The sequence below is a fragment of the Microtus ochrogaster genome, chromosome X (genome assembly GCF_000317375.1).
Source record: "Microtus ochrogaster isolate Prairie Vole_2 chromosome X, MicOch1.0, whole genome shotgun sequence".
NCBI lineage: Eukaryota > Metazoa > Chordata > Mammalia > Rodentia > Cricetidae > Microtus > Microtus ochrogaster.
Genome location: NC_022026.1, coordinates 55,915,446 through 55,926,406, shown reverse-complemented (window position 1 = coordinate 55,926,406; position 10,961 = coordinate 55,915,446). Strand labels below are relative to the sequence as shown.

The 10,961-nt window shown below is 43.6% G+C and overlaps 2 protein-coding genes across 7 annotated transcripts in view; both read left to right on the top strand.

Moving 5' to 3' along the window:
- Positions 1-8,428, top strand: part of Fam104b (family with sequence similarity 104 member B) — a 26,769-nt gene extending 18,341 nt beyond the window's left edge. For all 6 annotated transcript variants that reach the window (XM_013350647.2, XM_026784815.1, XM_013350646.2 and 3 more), the window contains exon 3: positions 7,786-8,428. In XM_013350647.2, the coding sequence (XP_013206101.1) occupies positions 7,786-8,019 (234 nt within the window). In that variant the 3' untranslated portion in view covers positions 8,020-8,428. The remainder of the gene's footprint in view (positions 1-7,785) is intronic.
- The window catches only part of LOC101989687 (protein FAM156A/FAM156B-like), a 23,464-nt gene that overhangs the window by 2,921 nt on the left and 9,582 nt on the right, over positions 1-10,961 (top strand). The gene's annotated exons all lie outside the window — the stretch shown is intronic.

The following is a 10,961-nucleotide window of genomic DNA, read 5'->3' as shown; positions in this document are numbered from 1 at the left end:
CTCCCCACTCCCTTCCCCTATTCTCACTTCTTCATACTCCCTGAGTTTTCCTTAGCTGTCCACATCCTGTGCTCTCCACTCCCTCCCCCTATTCTCACTTCACTTCTCCACCCACAGTCTGCCCCTCACATTCTCTCATATCATGTCTTCCAATACCTCCTCTTACAATATATTGTTCTCGGGGTCTAAGGTCATCAGTCCTCATGTAGCTTCTCTCTGCACACTTCTTTTTGGTTAACCCTTACATCAACCCCTCCTTTTCCCATTCCCATTATTCCACAAGATGCTTGAGCCATTCTGACACCATGATTTCTGCTCTCCACTTTGGTGTTACCAGTATTGTGCTCTTTTCCATCCTTTGTACAATCTTCTCCCAACTCGAGGGCCTCTTTCTAGTTTCTTGGGTCCCAAAGGGACTTCAAGGTAAGCACACAAAACAAAATGGTCCCACATAAAAGTGAAATAGGACCCACATAGGAGGGAAAAAATGTGGTGTTTGTCCTTTTGGAGGTGGGGTGACCTTACTCAGTATAATTTTTTTCCAGCTCAATTCATTGACTTTCAAATAGTATTATTAAAGAATGATTTAATGAGGTTGGGGGTATGACTGTGGGGTTATCTTAATTGTTAGTGAATGCAGTAAGCCCCAACCCATTGTGAGTGTTGCCACATCCTGGGCAAGGCATCTAGAATGTATACATGAAGAGGAAAGCCAGCTGTAAGCAAGAGATCAAGCAAGCAGGGATTCCTGTGCTTAGTCTTTCTCTGCTCTTGACTGCTCAAGTTCCTGCATTGATTTCTTGGAATAAGGGATGAAACCCTGGATCTGTAAGCCAAAGCAAACATTCATCTCTGAGTAGCTTTTTGTCAGGGTGTTTTATCACAGCAACAGAAATGAAATAGAGGCCCATGTACCTCACTCTTAACTCCCTTGTACAATGTGGAAGACAGAACTTCGTCAGGGAGACATGAGAGGGCTCTGAGTCCTTCACTGAGGTGAAGAAATGTCCTTATTTGTGCTGTGAAACCTAAGCAAAGTGGGTGCCTTCTAAAGTGATCTTAGAAGATGCATTCATTGGAAGGGTGTGTATGGGGGTGAGGGAGCTGTGCTAAAGTGGCCTTATAGCTTGTAGACATTTTAAGAACCTTTGACCATCGAGCATGCCAAAGTATGGTGAGCATTCTCATATGCAAGTTCACTTTAGACTCTGGAATTGTCGATTGATGATAAGCATGTGTTCTACATATGAGGCTTCCTAGTCATCTTTGTTTGCCTTGTTCAAACTGCACTCAGTACTTTCACACAGATGAGGCCATATGACTTGTATCAGAGGTGGAATTTTTCAGTTACAATGCAGATTAGAACTCAAGATATGGCCCAATTTTATCTTCTGGTCTTCAGATTGCCTGAATTAGGCCCCTTCCCTGCACACAGAATTTCCCATATGAATGGCATTTATTCCCTTGTTCATTTGCAAAGTGGGAGTAATCCAACAGCCTGCTTTCTTGGGTGCCTTCTGACTCAAGAGTGTGCAGTGTTTGGTGGGATCAGTAGAGCAGGGTCTGCCCTTGTAAATGTGAGGAGCTTTTGGGAATTCATAGTCTAAAGTCTTCAGTGGGCTTTTTAGGGCTTGTCAGTTTTGGTTAGTAAACAACATCATGTAATTCCTGGGGTGCAGTGGGTATTAAGGGTGAATTTCATTACACTGTTGGGGATTCAGAAACGAGTATCTCTGAGGTATATAGGAACGGAATTGGATGAAAAGCCAGAGTTGAAGATCAAAAAATGCTGAATTTACTTGCTTTTTACCTTAGGAAGCATTATCCAGTTCTGTATCATGCATATTCCTGCATTTCCATTCAGTATTTGGGGTGATACTTCAGGATAACTTTCTTCCTTATCACTCCTGTTTCCATTTCCCCAGGGTTTGTGTCACTAGCAATGGAGGCTCTCTCTCCACCCACTGGAGACTTGCCACACTTCTTCCAGGTGCTGCCTTCCTCCTCACCTTTGATTCCCAGCTGCTGTCAGCATTCCCACCACCTCCTGTTTGGCAGTCCTTTTCCCAAAGCTGCTCACTGCACCTTGCTGTCTGCAGCTGCCCCTTCCTTTGCCTTAGCTTACACTAGAACTCAATTTAGGGAGCATGCTAAGCTAAAATGGGGGAAAATAGAAGTTGCCAGGTGATGTCTGCAGTGGTCTGTGTGTTTTTGTGTGTTTGTGTGTTCACTGTTCTCAGCGACTGTCTCACCTTGACTCTATGGGTGTCACCGGACATTGCTTTGTGTTTCTGTCACTATCACCAAGATCTGTGTGGCCTGTTTCTGGATACTTAAAAAACTTTGTGGGTGTCCTCTGTCATATTTGTCCTCCTTTCCCATTTATCCATGTGAGCATCTGTCTGTGCAGCTCAAGAGAGTTCTTAGCCGGACACCCAAGGTCTCCAGATGTTCCTGCCATGTCTGTTCCTGCACATTTCATGGCTGGAGATTCCTCTACGGACTACAAACCCACATCTTATCAGCATCTGTCTGTCCTCCAAATCATCCTCTCCAGTCTTGAGCTCTGTTTCTCCCCAGTATTCACACTCCATCTGTGAGGATTCCTCCCACACTGCACTGCCTAGAGCAGGTGGCTTTCATCTTCTAGTCATTTTATTTTTATGATTATAATATACTTACCTCCTTTCAACCTTCCCTTTGTCCTTGGAAATCTTTTCATATATTGCTCTTTTTTGCTCAATATCAAATTTGGACCTTTATTTTCTTTTATTGAAAACACACACGTGCACATACACACACAGAGACACACACACACAGAGAATCCTATACTATTATTTTTTGCATATCCTATTGAGTGGCCATTTGGTATTGGATAATCAAATTGTGGGCTTTTTTCTCCCACTATCAGTGTCCCTTTGTTGCCTAAAGGTTTGTTTTCATTTTTGTTTTTCGTAGCACTGAGGTGTGAGGGTATTTCCTGGCCACTGTGGCATGTCTTTGGTGAGACCATGGGTGTTGCTTCTGACATTCCCAGGAGACACTGGCTCACAGGAAACTTCATGATCCTGTGGTTCGAGCAAACTTTCCCTCTTCCACTCTCTTCCTTGTGTCTGTTGGGACTGGGCTCCACGGTGCTGCATTTTCATTAGTTGTGGCTTTCTTCAGTGGTCTCTTCTGTTGGAATAAGACGTTTCCATCATGCTGCATGAGGACTACACTTCTATTCTATCTGGGTGTAAGGCTAGATATTTGCAGTATAGTTAGGGATTATGATGTCTTCTTAAAGGGGCAGTTACTGCTTCTGCAGATTTCATTATTATATCTACCCCTAGGTTTCCTGTACCAGATATGATTTCCCTCCTCCTGAGCAGGACTGAAGATTGAGGGTTTGTAGGTCACCGCTAGTGCATGTGCCACTACCGCACCCTTAGGGCTATCTTACCATGCTGGTTGTTGTGGTTTACAGGCATCATAGCTAGGTAGGACTGCTGGCTGCTTCCCTCTTTTGGAAGTTTGTCCCCATGAAGTGCAGATCCCATGAAAGAGACTTTCAGGTCAGTTCCAGCTCAGGGGCCTCTGGGGACAAGATGAGATTCCTGTTCCAGTAGTAAATCCACAAGCATGTGTTTGGATAGATTGGGCATTGCAAAGGCCTGTGTCTATCCAGCATTCTCCCCAAGAGCAGCCCAGTTGAGTAGGCTTCTGAGCTAACTGGTAAATAAGAAACATGCAGAGGCAATTCTCTGTCCTGTCCTCAAACAGAACTGTACCAGATCTCTGCTGACTAAGTTGATTCTTTGACATTGAGTAAAACATTCAGATTTTATTAAGGTCTTCAACAAAGTATAACCTTGCCTTTGCCCATGTATCTAGGCCACATCATTGTTTAGAACCTTTGGAAACTTTAAATGATGAGATCTTCTTCCATAGATTCTTCTGAAATATTTTTTTTATTTTATGGAGTTCACGGACCTGTAGGGGCATGCTCAAAACAAGTGTTCCAGTGTGTTGAGAGTGCAGAGAAACAAGCATGGGATTTATGTGGCTGGAGAGACAGGTCAGCAGTTGGAACCAGTAGCTTCTCTCTCAGAATTTGGACATCCATATTGAGGGTTTTTTCTCCACCTGTAACTCCAGCTGAAGAGCATGAATTCCCTTGTTGTGAGCTGCACAGGCACCTAAGTACTCCTGGTGCACAAAGACTACACCCAGGGACACATAAATCAATTTATCTCTTTTGTTCCCTGGTTTGTTTGTTTTCAATGCAGGGTTTCACTGTGTAGCCCTGCTTATCCTGGATCTCAGTGGGTAGTCCAGGTTGGCATCAGATTCACAGAGATGCAAGTGCCTCTCATTTCCATGTACTGGGACTAAAGATATGCACCACCCTCCGAGCCAATAAATCTTCTCCTTTTTTCCATAATGTCCTTCGTACATGGGTGGGCATTCTGAAAATACTTTTCTGAAAGCAGTCAGAACATGATAAGGGTCATTCATGTGTCAATTAAATTTTGGAGATCTTGAAATATTTCAGGTCTTCTATGTTCTGAGAAATTAACTCACTCTGAAACTGAATCATAGGAAGGTGTAACTATCTCTGCTAGGAATGCCGTTTGGGCTGTCAAAAGGGCAAGCCGATCACACAATAGACAAATTCCCCATTGGTCCTGCATTATAAACATTTCCAAATAAAAAATTTTTTCTCAAGGCCATTCTCACAGCAAGAAAATTACAAAGTCCTGGCTTTGTAAGTGGGAGGACAGTTGATTTGATGAATAGCCATTGTGGATGGTGGAAGACCTGCCTAGGGAGCTGAGGGTAGGCTGTCTTTGCCACTTAGTAGCATAAGAGCACTCTTCCCAAGGTCTCTCTTCTAGCATTGCAGTTTATTTCTGTAATCTTTGTTTGGAAGTCAGGAGGAACTGAATCTCATAAAAGATTTTCATTGCATTGTAGTAGCATTCTGTTATTCAGTTACTGACAAAGTGAATCTTTGTTTTGCCTATGAATCACTTGATGTAGATTAGATGGAAAGTGAAGATATCACAAAAGTAGAAGCAATGGTTTCCCATCTCAAACTGTACGAGTATGTGGTGGTTTGAGTAAGAATAGCCCCAATGGACTCATATATTTAGGTGCTCAATCTTCAGTCCTAAATCCACTTGGGAAAGCATAGGAGGTATGTCACTATGTGGGTGGGCTTTGAGGTTTCAAGCCCCATGACATGCCCATCCTACCTCTCTGTCTGTCTCTGTCCCTCCCTTTCTCCTTTTCTCCCTTTTTCCCTTCCTCCTTCCCTCCTTCCCTCCCTCTATTCCTTCCTCTCTCCTGGTTGTATGTCAAGCTCTCAGCACCTGTTCCAGCACCATGTCTACTGTCCTGCTGCCATGTAGCCCCCATGGTGGTCTTGGTTGCTGACTGACCTCTGAAGCTTTGCATTTCACTTTTGTAAGTTGCCTTGGTCATGGTTTCATCACAACAATGGAAAAATCTAAGACAACATGAGAATTTTTCCAAACAATACATAATGTTGACATTTATTAACTATACTTTAAGTTTTTCAAAGGATTTGGAAAATATAGTCATCCCATAAGCAATCAAGAATATCACTCCTTTTTTAGAAAAAGCACAACTGATATTGTCTGAAGACTATGAATAGATGATGTATTGTTTATATTAGTTGAATTTCCTTCTCCATTCTCTTTTTCATTCTTACTTTGTTCTTGTGTGTTTGCCTGTCCATCTGTCTGGGTTTCTGTTTTGGCAGCTTCTTGATAGATATCTGGGGCTGTCCTGGAGCTCATATTTAGCCCACACTGTCCTCTAGATCCTCCTCCTTCAGCCTCAGAAGTCCTGGTATTACAGGTGTATGCACATCTGACCTGGCAGTTACTTCCCTTATAAAAACTCTTTAATGGTTTCTGGTTGTTAATATCCAAGATGCTTAAGTTGTACAATGGGCATTACTGTAATAGTGATGCCACTATGCAGCTGAGGTAAAAATTTTATAAGCCAGCTAGAAATTTGAAACTGAGAGGTTTTCTGTGAGTTTTCACAGGCAGGGTCTCAGGTAACTCAGGTAAACCACAACTTGCCCTGTTACTATAGATCATCATAGCCTTAGCATACTAATCCTCCACAGTCCACCTGGCTCTACAGGAGTACTGCTCAGCACATGTAATGCTGAACTGGGCTCAAACTCAGTGCATTCTGTGTGCTAGGCAAGCTCTCCACTGTTGTCACCATACCCCAGAGCCCCTCGGTGTAATATATTCAGCCTTTGTACGATACTATCATCTTCCTGACACAGAGTGCAAAGTAAAATGCTCCCATTTGTGATGATTACCCTGCTTTCCATTAAAAAAAACACATGAAACAACCAAGAAAGGAAATCTACCTCACAGAAACCAGAGTGTGTACTGGGTGTTTTTATCCAAAGTGATCCATTGCCTGGGTTTGCATGTTTATAAACAAACCATATAGTAAAATTGCTACATCTAAATTTTTGCATTAGAGGTCTTATAAGGAGCATACTTTCTTTGGATTCCTCTTGACCTCTTTCACAAGCATAGCCCCTAAATCCATTGGTAGCCATTTGATGGTTACTCACCCACAGATGCATCTGACTTCTGTGTCTCTCATGTACAGTCTTTGAGTGCATGAATCTCATTGCATAAATACTCATTGGATACCTGTAGGTGATGTAGTGGGTGAACAGTTCCACATACCCAGAGAATGATGGCACATGTTGTTTTCTGTCATTATTACAGCTATCATTGGGAAAGATAACCTTATAGACATAGAATACCAATAGTATTCAACATTTCTGATCACATAGGGGTCATTGTGATCATCTCCTCTTCCTTTGATAGTCTTAAGATTAGAGGCAAGAACTTCATGAGTGTGTTCCTGTACCCAAGGAGATGAACTCCAAGGTCCCATGCATGTGAGAAAAGCACTCTAACACTGATTTGTATCCCTCATTTACAGAACCCCAGAATATGGCTCTTTGGGTGGGATCCCACATGATATCACCAATATGTCAGAGTGCAGCTACTTCAAGAAAGACAATATTGAGAACAAACTCACCATATGCAAACTATACTAAAACCACTATTGGGGACCAGTCTGTGTTAATCATCAGAAATGCTGGCTGATGGCTTACAGTTCTCATTAACAAATATCAAAATCATTTCAAAGTACGAGTGGAACCTTGCTTGTATTGTCATAAGGCGTGCACATATGTCCACTCTATGGGATAGGCATGGAAAGATCCTGTTATTGGTATGTATACACATGTGCACATGTGAATGTCTGTGTAAGTAGAGCTTTCCCCGTCATTTCTCTGCCACATTGGGACTTGGGCTTGCATTCCATTTTACTCATTCATCCCTATCACATTCTGCAGCATTGATTGCTTCTTTGTCCTGGCTGTTGGGAGCTTCTTCCCTGGTTCAGGTAATTCAAATGCATGGTGCCATAGGGTCAGTGGATATATGAAGGGTTTTAGAGGGAGAAAACCTGTGTTTGAACCCTCTCTACAACATTCCCAGAGACTCGCCTTTGGGTTGTAAAACATCTCTTTCTTGTTCTGTCAAATGGGTGCCATTAACCCCAGTTTGTGTGATAGCGCTGCTGTCAGGAGGGAAGGAGCTACCCAAGTGTTTGCACTTCATAGACTGTGGAGCCTTTTGTAAAGCGTGATGCCAGTATTCTTCAAGCTGAACAGGAAATGATGACAGTATCATAATAGCCATCCTCCTTCTGTCTTTCTCCTTCCAGTCGTCAAGCAGTGATAATGAAAGAAACCACAGCAGCATCAATAACCCAGTACGAGGAAGTGTACCAGAAAGCAGCTTAAACCAGAACATTGCTGAACTATACTCCAATATCCCCGAGTTCTCACACGAGGACTATGCACTGTGCCAAGGCCAAGGTCCTTACTCCCACATTAACCAGATCTTGAAGGAGGCCCATTTCTACAGCCTTCAGCAGAGAGGACAATCACCGACGTGATGACCTGGGTGCTCCTCCTCCCTTGTTTATAAAAAGCAATGACATTCCCACAAAGCAGTCTTGGCTTTTGTCTGTATTTTCAGTAAGAGTCAATGGGCATTTGTACTCTTTTGCTGTTTTGCTCCACCACTGAGATTTCAGAGGGTCATTCGTGACAGTTTGATATGTTTTCTGTCAAGTCTGGTGTCCAATTCATGTTTAAATAGCAGCATGAGGATTTCTCCTGATACTGAATGGCTTGTTTGTCCCATTCAAGTTGGGTTCCAAGTGACTCATTTAGGGTCTCCAGGTTAAATGTCCTTGTACAATGTGACCCCTCCTTCTGAGAAGCTAAGGCCCATAAAAGAATGTGTACTTTCCCTTAAAACATGAAAGAACAAGCAACATTAGCAAATAAGCCAACACCAAAGTGGTAATGAGCATTGATTAGAGGGAGAATGGGGCTTGTTCTCATTCTGAAATGATTGGCAGGGCAGCTCCTCAGAAGGGAGATTTTCTACCTATAATGGCACAAATGCCAGCCTCTGCAGTTGTGAACGTGAAGCCTGGGTCTGGTAAATGCACTCCACATTCCGAGTGAGAAGACTTCTTCCCTTAATGCCCCTTTGTGTTCCCGTCAGACTTTGTGGAGAGCACTTGTAATTCTGTCAGAGATTAAGTGCAAAAATCTAGATATGAACAGCTTGTGTATTGTTTCTTACAGTTCCATCCATGATGTGTAATGTTGATAAAGTCTAAGCTACTGCACACAATATCTGACTAAAGAGCTGTTGAAAAGCTGGGTGGGATGATTGTTCCTTGTATAAAATGTCTTTCATGCGGATGAGGGCTTCTCACACCATCAAAATCAGTGAAGTTGTTTCGGGCAGGGTGGGCCATTGGAACAGTGCCTGCTCAGCCTATTGCAGACCCCAGGAATCAATCGTAAAACCACCAGCACAATTAATGTGGCTTATGATGAGTTAACTGAGGTGCCATTACAAGAAACAGACAATGCCATTTAGTGATGGACCTGTTCCTATATCAAGCAGCCAACCAGCCTTCGAAGGAACTCCCTTCCTAAATGTCCATGCTTTCTCAATGATCAGGTCAGTGATCAAGGAACCAGAAGGCATCAATTCCATCTGCCCTGTAGTCATGAGGGTTACACAGTTTTCACATTTATGGAGAAGAGTTTTGGTCTGTTTGCTAAGGAAGCTCTTTATGAAGGGAACCACATGGCACGCAAAGGACATGTGTTATGGCTAATGTTTCCCAAGTGGGGGAAGCAGGTCTTCAGGAGAAGATGTTAGTGTTCTTGGCAGGGAACAGTGAACAGACACTCAGTCAGCAATTTCTCTGTAAGAGTGAGGGAAACAACCAAATAATAGAAAGGAGAAGGAATCTGCAGTCTGAAACTGCATGCATGCAGCACAATTCAGGAGCACCTAAGGAGAGCAGTGCAGGGTGAGATCTATGGAGGGCTGCCCACCTGGGTTTGAACCACTATCAGTCATGTAGGCGAGATACCTTGGGGGAAGGTGCTTTTCACCTAGCTTAACAATCTGGGTACCATCCCTTGCAGTGCAGTGATGGAAAGAGAACAGACTCCAGGAAGTAGACCTCTGCCCTCTTGAAAAACTCTCCCATTTCACATTTGACCAGAGCTGGGCCAGAACCCTATGTATAACAGGCTTGCCTGGAACGCAAGCAGGTCAGCTTGCTTCTGCCTCCTGTTTGCTAGGTTGGATTGATTGTGCTATCACGTCTGGCCTTTCTTAAACATTTGTTTGTATTTGTTTGTAAAGTCAGGCTCTCCCTATGTGACCTAGCCTTAACTGGAATGACTGTGTACCTCCAGCTGGACCCTAACTCCTGCAAATCTGCCTCCTCCAAGAGTCTGAATCTCTTGTCCTGGTAAATACATTGTGCCACCCCCTTACTGTCTTTTGCAAGTGATTTAGCTGTTTATCACCAGCCTATGTCCTAACAGCTCCCAAGTCTTTATTGAAACAGTGTAAGCCTGCCCTCCACAGCCATCCCTCCTGTAATGTAAAGTATTTTCGAAGACTGGCAATGGAGAGAAGTGACCCTTTTCTACTGAAGTGTTGTACCTACAAAAGGGAAGAGTATTTCACCAGGGGCTATATGGATGTGTTCAGAGAGTAAGGACCTAACTGACCTTTGGAACAACCTGGTATAGGCTCCAACTCCAGTGAGTCCTGGAAACAGATGTAGGTTGAGGCTGCAAGTCACAGGCAGGGAGGGAAATTGCTGCCAAGTCATCCACCTGTCCAATCAGATCCTGAAGTATGTGACAGGAGTCCATGAGCAGCATAAGACACACAACTGGAGAGAAAACTCCAGCATTGAAAACCAGGTCTCTTCAGCTTAGTACAAGCTCCCTTTGCGCTAATGCAAGCAGGCTGTTTTCGGAAAGGCTGGTCGATTCTAGAAGCTTCTGGTGCTGTCCACTCATTGCATTGTGCCACTTGACAGTATTTAAGCCTGCTGATGCCATGATGACCATATTCAGTGGACCTGAGACCAAGAAACAGTATCTCTATCTTTTCCTCCCTTCCACCTCTCTGCTTCTCTGTCTCCTCCTCACTCTCTGTGCTCTCTCTCTCTCTCTCTCTCTCTCTCTCTCTCTCTCTCTCTCTCTCTCTCTCTCTCTCTCTCTCTCACCCACCCCCTGACTTTACTCTCTCCATCTCCACATTAAGAGCTTTGTCTGGAAACCCACATTGTCCTGATGGTTTTTCTTTTTTTTCATTTATTTATTTATTTATTAGAGATTTCTGCCTCCTCCCCGCCACCGCCTCCCATTTACCTCCCCCTCCCCAAATCAAGTCCCCCTCCCTCATCAGCTCGAAGAGCAATCAGGGTTCCCTGACTTGTGGGAAGTCCAAGGACCACCCACCTCCATCCAGGTCTAGTAAGGTGAGCATCCAAACTGCCTA